This window comes from Panulirus ornatus, chromosome 49 (assembly GCF_036320965.1).
Source record: "Panulirus ornatus isolate Po-2019 chromosome 49, ASM3632096v1, whole genome shotgun sequence".
NCBI classification, from domain to species: Eukaryota; Metazoa; Arthropoda; class Malacostraca; order Decapoda; family Palinuridae; genus Panulirus; species Panulirus ornatus.
This window is the reverse complement of record NC_092272.1, coordinates 6,124,319-6,142,845: the sequence shown is the minus strand read 5'-3', so window position 1 is coordinate 6,142,845 and position 18,527 is coordinate 6,124,319. Positions and strand designations below refer to the sequence as shown.

Below are 18,527 nucleotides of genomic sequence, written 5' to 3'. Positions count from 1 at the left end.
TCCATTATCTTGGAAAGCAAAAATGAGTATGTTTGAAGGAATAGTGGTTCCAACAATGTTGTGTGTTTGTGAGGCGTGGGCTATGGATAGAGTTGTGCGCAGGAGGGTGGATGTGCTGGAAATGAGATGTTTGAGGACAATATGTGGTGTGAAGTGGTTTGATCGAGTAAGTAATGTAAGGGTAAGAGAGATGTGTGGAAATAAAAAGAGTGTGGTTGAGAGAGCAGAAGAGGGTGTTTTGAAATGGTTTGGTCACATGGAGAGAATGAGTGAGGAAAGATTGACCAAGAGGATATATATGTCAGAGGTGGAGGGAACGAGAAGTGGGAGACCAAATTGGAGGTGGAAAGATGGAGTGAAAAAGATTTTGAGTGATCGGGGCCTGAACATGCAGGAGGGTGAAAGGTGTGCAAGGAATAGAGTGAATTGGAACGATATGGTATACCGGGGTTGACGTGCTGTCAGTGGATTAAAACAGGGCATGTGAAGTGTCTGGGGTAAACCATGGAAAGTTGTGTGGGGCCTGGATGTGGAAATGAGCTGTGGTTTCAGGTGCATTATTACATGACAGCTAGAGACTGAGTGTGAACGAATAGGGCCTTTGTTGTCTTTTCTTAGCGCTACCTCGCACACAAGAGGGGGAAGGGGGATGTTATTCTATATGTGGCGAGGTTGCGATGGGAATAAATAAAGGCAGACAGTATGAATTATGTACATGTGTATATATGTATATGTCTGTGTGTGTATATATATGTATACATTGACATGTATAGGTATGTATATTTGCGTGTGTGGGAATGTATGTATATACATGTGTATGTGGGTGGGTTGGGCCATTCTTTCGTCTGTTTCCTTGTGCTACCTCGCTAACATGGGAGACAGCGACAAAGCAAAATAAATAAATAAATAAGATTGAACTGGAAACAAAGCAGTTTTAGGGATTTAGAAAATGTTTAAAAGGGATCCAGAAAATTTTTAAAAGTTTATAATATGCTCGTATAATATGCTCAGACCATGATTTTATTAACTTAAAATTGGCACTTAAAATTGGCAGTTGCATTTACTGCGCATATTAACTTAATCTACAGAGGTTTTTCCACTATAATGCCCCTTCACAGATCAGGAACCTGGTGGTGCATGGAACAGTTGCTACTAGTATCACAGAAATTAGTTCAATAAAAATCCAGAGTGTAAGACCATAAGCATGGCAGACAGTAAACAAATATGATTTGAACATGGATCAAATTATGGTCTGGTGATTCAGTGGGGTTACAGAGCCTGAGAGATCCACCTAGATTTAGTAGATAGTGCCTCCATTATCTCGGAAAGCAAAAATGGGTATGTTTGAAGGAATAGTGGCTCCAACAATGTTATATGGTTGCGAGGCGTGGGCTGTGGATAGAGTTGTGTGGAGGAGGGTGGATGTGCTGGAAATGAGATGTTTGAGGACAATATGTGGTGTGAGGTGGTTTGATTGAGTAAGTAATAATAGGGTAAGAGAGATGTGTGGTAATAAAAAGAGTGTGGTTGAGAGAGCAGAAGAGGATGTTTTGAAATGGTTTGGTCACTTGGAGAGAATGAGTGAGGAAAGATTGACCAAGAGGATATACGTGTCAGAGGTGGAGGGAACGAGGAGAAGTGGGAGACCAAATTGGAGGTGGAAAGATGGAGTGAAAAAGATTTTGAGTGATCGGGGCCTGAACATGCAGCAGGGTGAAAAGCATGCAAGGAATAGAGTGAATTGGAATGATGTGGTATACGGGGGTCGACGTGCTGCCATTGGATTGAACCAGGGCATGTGAAGTGTCTGGGGCAAACCATGGAAAGTTGTGTGGGGCCTGGATGTGGAAAGGGAGCTGTGGTTTCGGTGCATTATTACATGACAGCTAGAGACTGAATGTGAACGAAAGTGGCCTTTGTTTTCTTTTCCTTGCGCTACCTCACACACATTTGGGGGGAGGGGGTGGTTAGTCCATGTGTGGTGGGGTGGCGATAGGAATGAATAAAGGCAGACAGTATGAATTATGTGCATGTGTATAAATGTATATGTCTGTGTGTGTATATATATGTATATGTTGAGATGTATAGGTATGTATATTTGCGTGTGTGGACGTGTATGTATATACATGTGTATGTGGGTGGGTTGGGCCATTCTTTCGTCTGTTTCCTTGCGCTACCTCGCTAATGCGGGAGACAGCGACAAAGCAAAATAAAATAAAGAATAATCACAGCACCTGGGTTACATAAATTGTGTAATCATTGTATAAAAGAAACTTGAGCCTTTGTCTTGAACATATATTTTTATGCCAACTAATGTGAATATGAACCAGACTGATATTGATGGTTTATGGCATTGAAATTGCATTTCCAGTAAATGTTTTGTATTGACTGATCATCATACTTTCTTTAGATTTATTGAGTAAAAGATGAACACAACTATCAAACATATGTAGCATAATATAGACATTAGTCTCCTAAAGTAAATTTAATTTTCTTTCCAGTCTAATGTGGTGGGTCGTAGGTGTGGTAAGTGTGTGGGCGGGACATTTGGCCTTTCGGTAGACAATCCCTCAGGGTGTACCAGTTGCTACTGCTTCCGGAGAACCAGCAAGTGTACTCAGGCTGACCTCACTTGGTCTCAGGTAGGACTATTATTTGAGGTTAAAATGAAGACTGGGAAGTGCAGCTGAAGAGGCTTGCAGTGGTAGTTTAGATAATTCTAGTTGGTATTGGATATTGGTAGTTTAACTGCTTTCACAGTGCAAAGTAGATCCCACTATTAACCTAAAATCTGTTATGGTAGAGCTTTGCCTTTGACCAGACTTCTAGAACATCCAGATTTTTTTTATGATATGGAAACCTCTTAATGAAAATGAAGCTTTAATTTCTTTATATAATTTCCTTTTTGGGTTGAAGAGTTAGGAAGAGAACACTTATCTCACCTCTGTCAGGTTGATTCATGTTAAAATCATCCAATTTGGAACTAGAAAGACTGAATAACTGTGAGTGAAATGTCCATCTATTGGCACAAGGCAAGGATTTTATTTCAGCCTTCAGTTGCACTTCATTTTAGACATGCTCGGCTTTGATTTTTCTTCTAGAGTAATAATCACCTTAAAGTTTCTACTTGCCAGCAATTTCTTCATTTAGGAATAAGAAAATGTGTATGTGGAAATTTTGTGAATCATTTGTAGGAAAATTTCTTACATAGTTAAATTTGAATTTTCTTGGGAAAACAGTGGGTCCAAAAATTTTCTGATACATATTAGACCAATCCCTGTTATCCCTAGGGATAGGGGAGAAAGAACACTTCCCACGTATTCCCTGCATGTTGTAGAAGGCGACTAAAAGGGGAGGGAGTGGGAGGCTGGAAATCCTCCCCTTCCATTTTTAATTTTCCAAAAGAAGGAACAGGGAAGGTGGCCAAGTGAGATTATTTCTTCTAAGGCTCAGTCCTTTGTTCCTAATGCTACCTTGCTAATGTGGGAAATGGTGAATATGTATGAAAAAATTAGACCAATCATACTGACATGACATTATTTGGAGTTAATGACCATAACATGAAGTATAATGTAGCTAAATATAGTGTTAATGCTCCTCATGCTGGCAGAGTTATATCCATCGCTTTCTTGGCCGTGAGGATTCCAGTGGATACTTCAGGTTATTAACCCCTGACAGTAAACCAAGCTGCAGAAAACACTTTAAGCTTTTAATTATGTCATAGCATAACTTTTCACAAAGGAACTTCAGTAACTTGCTCTGGCATACTACTTTTTCAGCTAGTACTGTTGACACCAGATTTGCTCCACTGTATTGTTTAGTAAGGTTATGGTGTGAGTGTATGCAATGCTGCTCTATTTTACTGATTTTATGTAGAAGACTGTATGTCATCTGCTCATTAGTAGCTCTCTTGATGATCATTCTTATGCTCTTATGCATGCTTAGATTTGTATAAGTCAGCCTTGAGAGTTTTAGATTAGGTTGGAAGAGATGGTTTTCTTTTCACTATGATTGCTATATGATTAGGCTTAATTCATATAGTTGTATACTTTCCTGCTGTACTCCTTTTTTTTTTTTTTTTTTATATGTTCTCACCTTTCCTGCCTTGGCAGCCACTTAGAAGTTCTGATTACTAACTTACATTGCATCCATTAGTTTTTTGTTCATACCTAATTGCCTTTTCTTTTTGAGCAAGGTAACATTATGAACAAACAAGCAGTGGCTTCATTTGCATACATCCAGTCTCCATTTGTCATTTATAATGTACCTGGGTCCGGTAGTATTATGAATATTGAACTGTAACTTACCTTCCTAGTATCAGGTTTGGAATGAGACAAAATATCTTTTGTTTGCAAAAGGTTCAAAAGAATAAATTTAGAAAATAGTACAATTGATCATTTAGGCTTGATAGGATATGTGGCTCTTTGTGGAAGAGAAGTACTACTATGAAGAAAATGAAAAAATAGCCATAGGGGCTGTTTGCTCATTAAGATGAGAAAGCACGGAAGAGTTTCTGTACTTGTGTCTAGGGGGGAGCACATGGTTTCCGTAAAGCCAGGTCAGAACCTGCTTCTGGTTCCAAGGGTGAGTTGAATCCTGATGGACTAGGGATTGTCATGTGAGTCAAACAGACTGTCCTTGTGACCAAAAAAGGACTAGGGATTGTTATGTTGTGAGTCAGACCAAAAAAGGACTAAGGATTGTTATGTTGTGAGTCAGACAGACTGTCCTAGGGACAAAAAAGGACATCGAGTTATTCCTAGTAAGAGCTCAAATGAGCGCAATTGACAACAACATAGAGACTTTTTTTTAGTGCTTTGCTCACAGGAAGAAAACACACTTAAGTACATTTACATGTTGCTTAATCATGAAAACTAACAGCCTCCTTTTCTGTGGATTCCAGTTAGTTTACTTGAAGTTAACAGTGGTGTCTGGTGCTTTTTTATTAATTTTTTTAACTGATTTATATATTTGAGTGAATAGCTGGAAGCATTATTAAGCCCCCATATTGCTATATCTTAAAAGCATGTCTTATCTTTGAATTGTGTAATGAATTATGCTGATCTTAGTGGAGGGTATTTTTTTTTTAATCTGTTGCCTTTGAAGTTAGTCCTTGGCAATTAATACATACATATTTGTATTTTGTCTTTCATCAGACAGTGATACTTCCTTTGATGTCAAAACATGCAAAATATGTTTCTCAGAAAAGTATAGCAATTATTCTTTTGAACAATCTACAGGACAATGAAAACCTTTGTAATAAGAAGTGGTTATTTTCCTTGGATGTAGGGATGGTTACTCACAAGGGAATTCCCTTTATCCACTTTGGCAAAATTTTGCAAGAGTGAAGTAGGTGGTTTTCATTCACAGTGTGTGTGGGTAATGTTGCAATATTGCTAGCACTTGAGACCATTAAATGGAAAAAAAGAATTGCTAAATATGAGGTACCTGCTCAGTGCACCCCAGAATAGCATATATATGCATCCTCTAATGTGACTGACAGTACATCAAAGGAAACTGTTAGCTGTATAGTAAAGTACTTTATGTATTTGTAGCAAATGAATATGGGATGATGAACTTTACCTCCCATTTATCCTCACTGTAATTAATTTAAAAGTTAAAAATGCTTCCTGGACTCTGGTCAACTGAGACCATATTTGCAGCTGAATGATGACAAATTTCATGTGAAATTTCTTGAATGGTCACCTTTTTCTCAGTGAATAGCAGAATGTATTTGAATTTCATTAATTTAGAGACTTCCTGATTTGGATAGACTATTTTGGATAGTGCACTGCTGAAATATATCGTGAGTAGATTTTTAACATAGTTCTTGGATATTTTGAAATCCTCTTGGCCCACAGAATGGCTACTTTGTGAGAAACTATAAAGAGCACTAAATGATATGTCATAGGCCTTTTATATATTTTTCTCGATTGTGGTGAGAGCCCTGTGAGCATTTGAGAGAGCACCTTCTCTTTTTTTTTTTTTTTTTTAAGGGGTGGGAGTTAAACATTATTTTGTTCCCCTCCCAAATAGGGTTCATCCGTGAGAATAAATCTCCTCAACCACCGTGATATCCATGACAGTGGCTGATACTTAACCATAGAGACTCAACAGATGTATTGTAACCTACTCAGGTCTATGATGTCATAGCAAGGTAGTGAGGTGACAACAAGTTACCAGTCACATCACTTTTTATCTTGAACTTGATCTGTGTGGACCTGTTGACTGTTGCTAGATTTTTTTTATTATTATTTATTAATCTTGTCTGAGCTTTTAGGCTGAAGAAGCGTTGAATATCTGTCCTATTCTATTTTTGTGTTTCATCGCATAGATTATGTGTACTGCTTTTGCATTTTAGAACCCTGTGATGCATGTTGGCACACCCGTTCAGTTAGACTAACCAGTTGATCATGGGTTCATTGTACTGCTGCAGCAGTCATTAGTACTTTTTTTTTTTGTTTTTGTTTATATGCTGTTGTAATGAATATTAAGTAAATTCTCAGGAGTTTAAGTTAGATGAACTCATGTTTTTTTTTCTTTTTATGCCTTTCTTGAAAATGCTTGACTGTATAATGTTTATTGCACATTTGGTGAAGCTAACTTCATATTCTGTATCCAGTGGCTCTCTTAGATTGCAGCAGTAGTCTTTATTTCCAGTGCAATATTGCTATGTAATTTTTTTAACTTCCTTTAAACACCATTAACACAACTAACAGAGTAATTATATCAAAAGACTTTAACTGTTACAGCTTTTCAGGTGGGTGTAATATTCATGTCTGCCTGATGGAAATATTAGATTGTTATTTTTTAGTAATTATTGATGGATTCAACTTTATGTTAGTTTCAATCATCTTTCATTGCCATTCATACGTAATTGCCTTTTCTTTTTGAGCAAGGTAGCATCATGAACAAACAAGCAGTGGCTTCATTGTTGAAACTACTATTACTGCAAGCATCCCCACTTTTGCTCTCCAAGACAATGTTCTCTTTCCACACATTCCACATCACTCCCAGAATCTTCACCCTCTCCCCCACCCTGTGACTCACTTCTGCTTCCATGGTTCCATTTGCTGCCAAGTCCACTCCCAGATTTCTAAAACACCTCACTTCCTCTAATAATTCTCCATTCAAACTTACATCCCAGTTAATTTGTCCATCATCGCTGCTGAACCTAATAACCTTGCTCTTATTCACATTTACTCTCAACATTCTCCTGCCACACTCTTTTCCAAACTCAGTCACCAACTTCTGCAGTTTCTCATACGAATCAGCCACTAGAGCTGTATCATCAGCGAACAACAACCGACTTACTTCCCAAGCTTTCTCATCCCCAACAGACTTCATACTTGCCCTTCTCTCCAAAACTCTTGCATTCATCTCCCTAACCACCCCATCCATAGACAAATAAAACAACCATGGAAACATGCATCCCTGCTGCAAACCAACATTCACTGGGGACCAATCACTCTCCTCTCTTCCTACTCATACACATGCCTTAGATCCTTGGTAAAAACATTTTAATGTTTCTAGCAACTTGCCTCCTGCGCCATATACTCTTAAAACCTTCCACAAAGCACCTTTATCAACTTTACCATTTGCCATCTCTGGAGTATTTATCATATTTGCCATTTCCTCTGTGAGTGAGGTAGCATCAAGAACAGATGACAGACCCTGAGAAAGAGAATTCCCCCTTGGCTCCTTACTCTGTATACAGGAAGGGAGGATTTTCAACCACCAGCCCCTTCCCCTTTAATTGCCTTTTCCAACATGCAGGGAATACATGGACGCCTGGGGTTTGTGGAGAAAGAATACTGTCCATGTATTCCCTGCATTTCATAGAAAGTGACTTAAAGGTGTGGGAGTGTAGGGCTGGAAATTTTCCCTTCCTGGTTTAATTTTCACAAAAGAAGGAACAGAGAAGTGGACCAAGTGATGATTATTTCCTGTTTGACTCAGTCATCTGTTCTTGATACTATCTTGCTGACACAGGAAACGGCAAATACGTGTGAAATATAATGTATATGCCATGTCCTGTTTTTTTTTTTTTTTTTTTTTTTTTTTTTTTTTTTTTTTTTTTGAGGTAATGCCAGGAACAGTTGAAGAATGGCCATATTTGCTCTCATCAATTCTCAAACTGTCATGTGTGATGCACTGAGACCACAGCTCCTTGTCCATAACCAGCCCTTGTAGACCTTTCCATGGTTTCCCCAGCCACTTCACATGCCCTGGTTAAGCCTATTGATAGCTTGTTAGCTTGTTGACCTCTTTTTATCACATTTTGCAAATTTAACATGTCCTATTCTCATATTTCTCCCACCTGCATCCAATTTGGTCTCCACTTCTCCTTTATCCCTCCACTACTGACACATATATTGTCTTTGTCAGCCTCTTCTCACTCATTCTTTCCTTATGTCCAGACAATGTCAGCACCCCCTTTTCAACTCTTTTAACCATGCCCTTTTTATTATGACACCTCTCTCTTACCATTTTATTACTTACTTGGTCAAATCTCCTCGTACCACATATTGTCCTCATACACCACAGGTGAGGTGCCTGAGGATTGGCGGAATGCGTGCATAGTGCCATTGTACAAAGGCAAAGGGGATAAGAGTGAGTGCTCAAATTACAGAGGTATAAGTTTGTTGAGTATCCCTGGTAAATTATATGGGAGGATATTGATTGAGAGGGTGAAGGCATGTACAGAGCATCAGATTGGTGAAGAGCAGTGTGGTTTCAGAAGTGGTAGAGGATGTGTGGATCAGGTGTTTGCTTTGAAGAATGTATGTGAGAAATACTTAGAAAAACAAATGGATTTGTATGTAGCATTTATGGATCTGGAGAAGGCATATGATAGAGTTGATAGAGATGCTCTGTGGAAGGTATTAAGAATATATGGTGTGGGAGGCAAGTTGTTAGAAGCAGTGTAAAGTTTTTATCGAGGATGTAAGGCATGTGTACGTGTAGGAAGAGAGGAAAGTGATTGGTTCTCAGTGAATGTAGGTTTGCGGCAGGGGTGTGTGATGTCTCCATGGTTGTTTAATTTGTTTATGGATGGGGTTGTTAGGGAGGTGAATGCAAGAGTTTTGGAAAGAGGGGCAAGTATGAAGTCTGTTGGGGATGAGAGAGCTTGGGAAGTGAGTCAGTTGTTGTTCGCTGATGATACAGCGCTGGTGGCTGATTCATGTGAGAAGCTGCAGAGGCTGGTGACTGAGTTTGGTAAAGTGTGTGAAAGAAGAAAGTTAAGAGTAAATGTGAATAAGAGCAAGGTTATTAGGTACAGTAGGGTTGAGGGTCAAGTCAATTGGGAGGTGAGTTTGAATGGAGAAAAACTGGAGGAAGTGAAGTGTTTTAGATATCTGGGAGTGGATCTGGCAGCGGATGGAACCATGGAAGCGGAAGTGGATCATAGGGTGGGGGAGGGGGCGAAAATTCTGGGAGCCTTGAAGAATGTGTGGAAGTCGAGAACATTATCTCGGAAAGCAAAAATGGGTATGTTTGAAGGAATAGTGGTTCCAACAATGTTGTATGGTTGCGAGGCGTGGGCTATGGATAGAGTTGTGCGCAGGAGGATGGATGTGCTGGAAATGAGATGTTTGAGGACAATGTGTGGTGTGAGGTGGTTTGATCTAGTAAGTAACGTAAGGGTAAGAGAGATGTGTGGAAATAAAAAGAGCGTGGTTGAGAGAGCAGAAGAGGGTGTTTTGAAATGGTTCGGGCACATGGAGAGAATGAGTGAGGAAAGATTGACCAAGAGAATATATGTGTCGGAGGTGGAGGGAACGAGGAGAAGAGGGAGACCAAATTGGAGGTGGAAAGATGGAGTGAAAAAGATTTTGTGTGATCGGGGCCTGAACATGCAGGAGGGTGAAAGGAGGGCAAGGAATAGAGTGAATTGGATCGATGTGGTATACCGGGGTTGACGTGCTGTCAGTGGATTGAATCAAGGCATGTGAAGCGTCTGGGGTAAACCATGGAAAGCTGTGTAGGTATGTATATTTGCGTGTGTGGACGGTATGTATATACATGTGTATGGGGGTGAGTTGGGCCATTTCTTTTGTCTGTTTCCTTGCGCTACCTCGCAAACGCGGGAGACAGCGACAAAGCAAAAAAAAAAAAAAAAAAAAAAAAAAAAAAGCATTTAATTTCCAATACATCCACATCCTCATGTATAACCCATGCCTTGCATCTGTGTAACATTTTTAGAACAATTATTCCTTCAAACACACCCATTTTTGCCCTTCTTGATAATAACCCTCACTTCATACTTTCGTCATGGAACCTTTGCCCATTAACCCACTGTATGACTCACTTCTATTTTCATGGTTCCTTTTGCCTGCCATATCCATTCTAGGGTATATATAATGCTTCACTTCCTCCAATTTCTCTCCATTCAAACTTTACACCCCAACTAACCTGTTCCCCTACCTTGTTAAACCTAATAAGCTTGTTTTTATTCACATTTACTTTCAACTTTCTCCTTTCACACACACCTCCAGTTTCAGTTACCAACTTTTGTAATTTCTCAGTTGAACTTGCCACCAGTGCTGTGTCACCAGAAAAAAAAAGATGCCTCCCCGGCCCTTTCATCCCTGACAGACTGCATACACACCCATCTCTCCAATACTCTTGCATTTACCTCTCTTACTCCATCCATAAACAAATTAAACAACTATGGTGATATCAGACACCCCATCCCCATACTAACTAACATTCGCTAGGAACCATTCATTCTCCTGTCTTCATAGTCATACGCATGCCTTACACCCCTGAATAAAACTTGTCTGCTTCTAGCATCTTTCCTCCTATACCATATGTTTTTAGAACCTTCCTTGAGGCATTTCTATCAACCCTATCATATGCCTTCTTCAGGACCATAGATGCCTCATACAAATCCTTCCATTTCTGTAAGTACTTCTCACTCATATTCTGTAAAACAAACACCTGATCCACACATCCTCCACCACATCTGAAACCTTACTGTCCCTCCCCAATTTGATACTTTGTTCATGCTCTAACCATCTCAATCGCTACTCTCCCAGAACTCATGCAACTTAACAAACATATCTTTGTAGTTTGGACATTCACCACTTCAACAAACTTATATCTTTGTAGTTTGGACACTTGCCATTATCTCCCTTCACTTAAATACTTTGGCACTTTACATGCATTCCACCAATCCTCAGGTACCTTACTATGATCCATATATGTATTGAAAATTCCAACCAACCAGTCAACAGTATAGTCACCCCTTTTCCTGAGAGAGGGCGCTGCATTACCATCCAGTCCAGCTGCCTTACAACATTTCATTTTTTGTAAGGCTTTCACTATCTCTTCTTTCTTCATTGAATGACTCTCCCTGACTCCATCACTTCACATACCATCCTAACCCAAACACCCTACATCTGCCATTCAATCATCAAATACATTCAGCAGTATTTCAAAACACTCACTCCATCTCATCACTTCATTATTCCTTGTTTCCGTCTCTCTATTTGCCCCATTAACAGATGTTCCCATTTGCTCCCATATTTTTTGCACACTATTAATCTCCTTCCGAAACATCTTATTTTCCCAGAAGTTTACTGATACTTCCTTACCCCATCTATCATTATTCATGTGCTACTTTGTTTTGCTGGGAGGAAAGTATTTATGCGATATAGACAGATCCTGTAAAGCTCACTGTCTATCCACACTCATATGAAACCATTCGTATTGTCTTAATCAGTATTTGTTTTCCTCGCTATCATGGTAACTCTAACATTTTGATTTATGGTTCATAAGCTGGAAGTTGGAAATCATAATACCATGATCTGAATGTAGCTCATATTTCTCACAGAATTGCTGTCCAACTGCTGCTCTTATGTATGTATCTTCCACACTAATCAAACAGTTTTGATTGATAAGAAAATGTGATTCTAGATTCACTTGTATTTAATCATAGGTAAAATGCTACATATTTTATATAATTTTTTTTTTTAGATGACATTGCATGCAATTAGTATCTTCTTCATCTTTTTTGGAGGATAATACTTTGCACCTTATTGTAAAGTAACTCTATATAATTACACTCCTCAAGACAACTTTGAATTGTTTTCTGCTCCATATTTGTTAGCTTGTATAATTTCTTCTTATATGCTACTCTTTAACAAAACCATAGGCCTATTTCTCAGCAAATTTGAAACTTACCATCATCATCAGTTATGAGCACTTTAAACTTGCATTATTTTCATCACCATCTTAATAACCACACATTCGACACCATCCTCGCCACCACCTTTCCAGCTGCGGATGTTGCATCGGCGGGTACTGACCATCGAGTACCGACAGCCTGTGCCTGGGGAACGAACCTATCGCCCGCCCATTGTGGTAGTCCGTCCTTGGAACACGCAGGAGATATGCTATATCAATGTAATTACTGAAAGCTGTAAACCCCATCCATGCTCTCCTTGGCTTTTCATCCTGTCTAATAATGCACCTTTATTATGCTTAAGTGTTGTTCTCCTCAGGTTTAGTATGACATGCTGTTTACTTTGGATGTTGTCAATGACTTTATTCTGTGTTTTGTCCAACAGGTTTATATACCATCATGCCATGTTTCTTTTATGCTTTTTACTATTATTTAAGTATAAGTATCATTGTTCTTGTTGTCTGCACCCTTTTGTCATTGCTGTCCATATACTGCTTTCATCTCATTCTCATAATTCATGTAATTTTCTGTACTCATGTAAACTTGTTTTGAAATAATTTTGATATTTGATTTTTTAGTATCTTTACTTTTTCTATTTATCAAGTTTTTAAGATTTATTTTAGATAGTGAATAATTGATAATTGCTAGATGTTTTATGAAAATATAGATTTTTTTCTAGATACATACAGAAAATATGCTTATTTATGGTGTAGGCATGAAAATGTATAACTGTTATCAGGAAAAATTGAAGTGCTTGGAACACCTTCCATCAGTTCAGAAAGCTATGCTTATTTTGATTAAAACATATGTAGCTGCAGAATGCATAGTAAATGCTTTGGTTTTAATGAGAGATTTTTGTGCTAAACTGCCGTGCAAAATTTTAAGTGATCATTGTTTTCATATTTATTACAGCATTCCCATTTAATCTTTGATAAATAGATTGAAGGGCATGTATTGTACTATATAGTATAATTTGATATTTTACTATTGCCTTTTTCAGTTAGCACTTCCTGGAGAAAGGATCTTGAGCTTTGAAGATGGTGAAACAAGGCTCAATGTAACCAATCAGCTTCATGTCATCCCTGGGACTGAGGGTGATGTGAACATTGGCTCCTCATTACTGTTTGATGCTCCTCTTTACTGGCAGCTGCCTAGAGAATTCATGAGAGACAAGGTTGGTATATATTGGGGTTTTGAAATATGTTTGGGTATTGGGACAAAGGGTCTGAGAACGTTGAAGAATGTGTGGAAGGCGAGAACGTTATCTCATAGAGCAAAAATGGGTACGTTTGAAGGAATATTGGTTCCAACAATGTTGTATGGTTGCGAGGCATGGGCTATGGATGGAGTTGTGCACAGGAGGGTGGATGTGCTGGAAATGAGATGTTTGAGGACAATATGTGGTGTGAGGTGGTTTGATCTAGTAAGTAATGTAAGGGTAAGAGAGATGTGTGGAAATAAAAAGAGCGTGGTTGAGAGAGCAGAAGAGGGTGTTTTGAAATGGTTTGGGCACATGGAGAAAATGAGAGGAAAGATTGATCGAGAGGATATATGTGTCGGAGGTGGAGGGAACGAGGAGAAGTGGGAGACCAAATTGGAGGTGGAAAGATGGAGTGAAAAAGATTTTGAGTGATCGGGGCCTGAACATGCAGGAGGGTGAAAGGCGGGCAAGGAATAGAGTGAATTGGATTGATGTGGTATACCGGGGTCGACGTGCTGTCAATGGATTGAATCAGGGCATGTGAAGCGTCTGGGGTAAACCATGGAAAGTTCTGTGGGGCCTGGATGCGGAAAGGGAGCTGTGGTTTTGGTGCGTTATTGCATGACAGCTAGAGACTGAGTGTGAACGAATGGGGCCTTTGTTGTCTTTTCGTAGCGCTACCTCGCACACATGAGGGGGAAGGGGGATGTTATTCCATGTGTGGCAAGGTGGCAATGGGAATGAATAAAGGCAGACAGTGTGAATTGTGTGCATGTGTATATATGTAGGTGTCTGTGTGTGTATATATATGTGTACATTAAGATGTATGGGTATGTATATTTGCGTGTGTGGATGTGTATGTATATACATGTGTATGTGGGTGGGTTGGGCCATTTCTTTCGTCTGTTTCCTTGCGCTACCTCGCAAACGCGGGAGACAGAGACAAAGCAAAATAAATAAATAAATATTAATTGCCGTCTCCCGCATCACCAAGGTAGCACAAGGAAACAGACGAGGAATGGCCCAACCCACCCACGTACACATATATATATACATAAATGCGCACACATTCTTATACACATACATATACATTTCACTGTATACATACATATACATACACAGACATATACCTTTTATACACATGTACATATTCATACTTGCTGCCTTTATCCATTCCTGTTGGCACCCCACCATACAGGAAATAGCACCCCCTCCATTTCTATTCAGTCTCTAGTTGTCATGTGTAATGCACCGAAACCACAGCTCCCTTTCCACATCCAGGCCTCACAAACCATTCCATGGTTTACCCCAGACCCTTCACATGCCCTGGTTAAATTCATTGACAGCACCTCGACCCTGGTATACTACGTTGTTCCACTTCACTCTATTCCTCCTGTATATTCAGGCCCTGTTTGCTCAAAATCTTTTTTCACTCCATCCTTCCACCTCCAAGTTGGTCATTTTAAACAGAATGCCTTTGTAGTGAATTGATGTTATTGTGCAGTGAAAAGGAAAGCATGTCTCATGTGGAAGACACATGAGCAATGCTTAAGGATAAAAGCAGGCAGTGGAAAACAAGGAAGAAAAGGACTGAATGTCGATTGCACATTTGACTTTTTTACAGTGTCTGATTTTAAAACATTTGAAGGAAATTAGTGTATTCTAATATTAATTCAAGTGCAGGATGGCTTGGATCACATAATTAATAATTCTTATGCAGCAAAATCCATGCACAAGATTATGGGATTTTTTTCTCAAAGTATCTTTCATGAATTTTAGTATATACATATGTTTTATAAATATGAATTGCCAACAATGCTTAAAAGTTTTACACTCTTCAGGTCCGTTCATACAATGGTCATTTAAGGTTTAGAATACATAGTGAAGGTGGGAGCAGGAATTTTCCCGACCAGATTCTTCAAACATATCCTCTCGTCTCCATGCAAGGCAACTGGCAACTTGTGTTGGAGTATTACCCTCCTGCCTTATCTCCTGATGGCCAATATGAAGTCAAGTTGGTTTTGTTCAAAGCTCTTTTTCTTGTATTTTCAGGATCAGCTCTTTCAAAAGAAATGGGTTGTGTATCTTTAGTTGAACATAGATAGTCTGTGATGATGAATGTTAAGAGTTTGCACTTTTAAGATCATTTTGTGTTAGGAGACACATTTTGATTAATCTTTATTTACTCCTCTGTTCTCTGTTGTTAACTTGGAGTTTTATGTTGGATTAAGTTATAGGGAGTACAGTTTATTCATGTAGTATTCCTTTTTCTTGTTGGATATTTTGTAAAAATATTTTCCTTTGAACTTTTACAACTTTTTTGAATGTATTAATTTACTCTTAAAACTCAGAGATAACAGTGTATCTTTGAATAACTTCAGATTACATGAAGATTATTGGCGGTTGAAGAATGAGCCAAAGATTGTTACTCGTGAGATGATGATGATTGCATTACAAAATATTCAGCACATCTTAATTCGTGCTACTCATGCTGCAGATGCAACCAGGGCTACGTAAGTGAAGGGATATTATGTAATGGATTATCTTTCTAGATTTTTTAGATTTGTTCCAAGTTTCTGAGTGGGATCAGGTACATAAAACCATGGAAATCACTCATAAACTTGCAAGTATACAAAAGTGCTTTGTAATTTTTCATTTTTCATGCTGAGTTGATTCATAAAATGAGACTAACATCTCCATTCACATTACCTCAATACTCAAATGTTTCCATTTAATTGGTGTACAACTTCTTTTTTTAGTTTTTATGATTTTCTTTTCAGGAACACCTTATATATATAAAAGTTGAAATTTTTAAAAATTTTGTGTGGACATTGTTGCAGAATTTTTAAGACCGATTGGTCTGAAACTAGCAGTTGATTATGTTTGATGGGATGATTTATACATTTTCATTGTCTCTGAAATCGAGAAATTCAAGTTTATTGTTCATTTTGCCTATGTCAGACGATGGTGTACTTATCTTTTAAATAACCAACCTCCAGTCTACGTGATGTGACCATGGATATTGCTGCAGAAGGATCCCCAGTCTCTTCCCGAATAGCATTGGGTGTGGAACAGTGTGTGTGCCCTACCAACTATTCAGGGTATTCTTGCCAGAATCCTAATTTTGGTATGTACATTTCTTCCTCTTTCAAATCTAGAATTTTATTTACCATGATTATCTCCACATTTTGTGCTTGTAATTGCCAATTTATAATTACTTATGTATAGTAGTTAGGATTTTCCTTTAGGTTCCAGTCTTAGGTTCTTGACACTACCTTACTGTTGGGGAAACAGTAAAGGGGTATGAAAAGATGAAAAGTATGGCACTGGGAGGGAGTTCTATGATTGTGGAACCACAGTGTGTGTGTGTGTGTGTATGTATGTGTGTTTGTGTATTTACCTGTTTGTCTGTCTATGTATATCTCTGATGTCTTTTCCCTTCAAAAACTCCATCAGTAGGATGGCCACTGCAAAAGAGTCTCCATAACTCTTGAACTCCAGTGCCACTTCATAACCTTTAGCACCTTACCCTTAACAGGCCACTGGCAACTCTAGGGCAGTGTTTTCAGAGAAACCTACCTAATGTTCCTAATGACTACTACTGCATAATGTTCCAACCTACTACCACCTAATGTTCCAGCCTATTGCTTCTGTCCGTTGTTCTTGTCTAATGTTCCTACCTACTACTTCTATCTATTACTCCTACCATTTTTACAAAGGTAGGGTTAACACATTGCACTCATTGTAGGAAAATCTAGAGTTACAAAAAATGAGATGTGTGAGTTAAAGTGTTGTCTAGTGTTATGTGTGATAAGGAGAGACTGTGTGTTTGTGGATTTAATGCCTGCAGTCCAAGTGTGGATGAGGCAGAAAAGAAAGAGTGCTACCTTGGTTCAAAGGAATGCAACTTGACAGCCACTGAAATCCTTGCTCACTACACAGCCATTACTAACCCTCCCAGTACCCATGCAGATGGTACCAGTAGTGTACCTCCCTGGTCAGTGGCGCTCTACCAGCTACTACCTACTTATGTAGTAGGAGCCTCTGAAAATGCTGCACAAGAGTAGCCCTCTGCTGGTGGCCAGTTAAGGGTGAGGCACTAAAGGCTAAGAAGTGATGCTGGAAATCACCAGTTATGGACACTATTTCGCAATGTCTACCCCAATAAGGGAGTTCCTGAAGGAAATGGGCACCAGAGATGTAGATAGATGTGGTAATACCCAACAAACTTATGTTATTACAGGATTGAATTGTGGTGTTTTGAAATTGAAGAGGAAAATGGAGAAATTGTGCTTTGGTGTAATTAAATTTAACCTTTTAAATGTTTCCCCATTCTGAGATGCTACACGGGTCCAAATTGAAAGAGGGAATATGTTCAGTGGGAGAAAGACAATGAGTGATAGAAGGATATGAAGGAAAGTGAGTTGGAATGTGCACCGCAGAATCATCAGTGTGAGGGTGAACACGTTTAGAAGCAGAAGAGAGATTATGGATGGAGAGAAGAGAGTAGGCATTGGGACAGAACCATGAAGAACACCACTGCTTATAGGATAAAAGGGGGAAGTTTCTCTCAGTGACTACTATGGAATGGCTAGTGAGGAAGCTATGCATTAGGGAACAGAGAGAAAACAGAATAGAAAAACAAAGTCAGGGTTTTTAGAAAGGAAAAACTAATGTCACACCCTGTCAAATGCCGTGAAGATGTCAAAGGCCACAAGTAAAGCTTACCAAAACCCATCAGAAGGGAGGGCTAGAGATGATTCACATAGGAGAGATCACCAGTTACCTTGGAGCTGCAAAGAAGCAGTTTTAAGTATTTATGAAAGAGAAAGCAGGTAGTAGTTGTTAGGCAACCAATGAGCAGAGAGGTATATTACCAGTACTACCAGCCTGGGTATTGGGAGGGTTAGTGATGGCTGCATTGTGAACCAGCTCTTTAGTAGTTGTCAAATTATACTCCTCTGACTTGGGTAGCTGCCTTTTCTTTCTGCCTTTCTTACATGCAGTTTACTGGCATTCTGTCCACAAACATACAGTCTCTCCATGTCATACATAACACTTGACAAGACTTAAGTCACCCAGCTCATTCTTTGTAACTTGATTTTTCTGTGATGAGTACTGGCCCTGCCTCTTGGC

General features: G+C 39.0%; 1 protein-coding gene across 3 annotated transcripts in view; it reads left to right on the top strand.

Annotated features, from left to right (window-relative positions):
• The first annotated feature begins 2,487 nt into the window (after positions 1-2,487).
• The window catches only part of LOC139764368 (laminin subunit alpha-1-like), a 142,962-nt gene continuing 126,922 nt past the window's right edge, over positions 2,488-18,527 (top strand). For 2 of the 3 annotated variants that reach the window (XM_071690904.1, XM_071690903.1), the window contains exons 1-6: positions 2,491-2,642; positions 12,286-12,411; positions 13,191-13,364; positions 15,233-15,405; positions 15,773-15,904; positions 16,391-16,518. In XM_071690904.1, coding sequence (XP_071547005.1) covers positions 12,292-12,411; positions 13,191-13,364; positions 15,233-15,405; positions 15,773-15,904; positions 16,391-16,518 — 727 coding nt within the window. In that variant the 5' untranslated portion in view covers positions 2,491-2,642; positions 12,286-12,291. Of the gene's footprint in view, positions 2,643-12,285; positions 12,412-13,190; positions 13,365-15,232; positions 15,406-15,772; positions 15,905-16,390; positions 16,519-18,527 lie in introns of all 3 variants that reach the window. The other variant, XM_071690905.1, reaches the window with a different exon arrangement.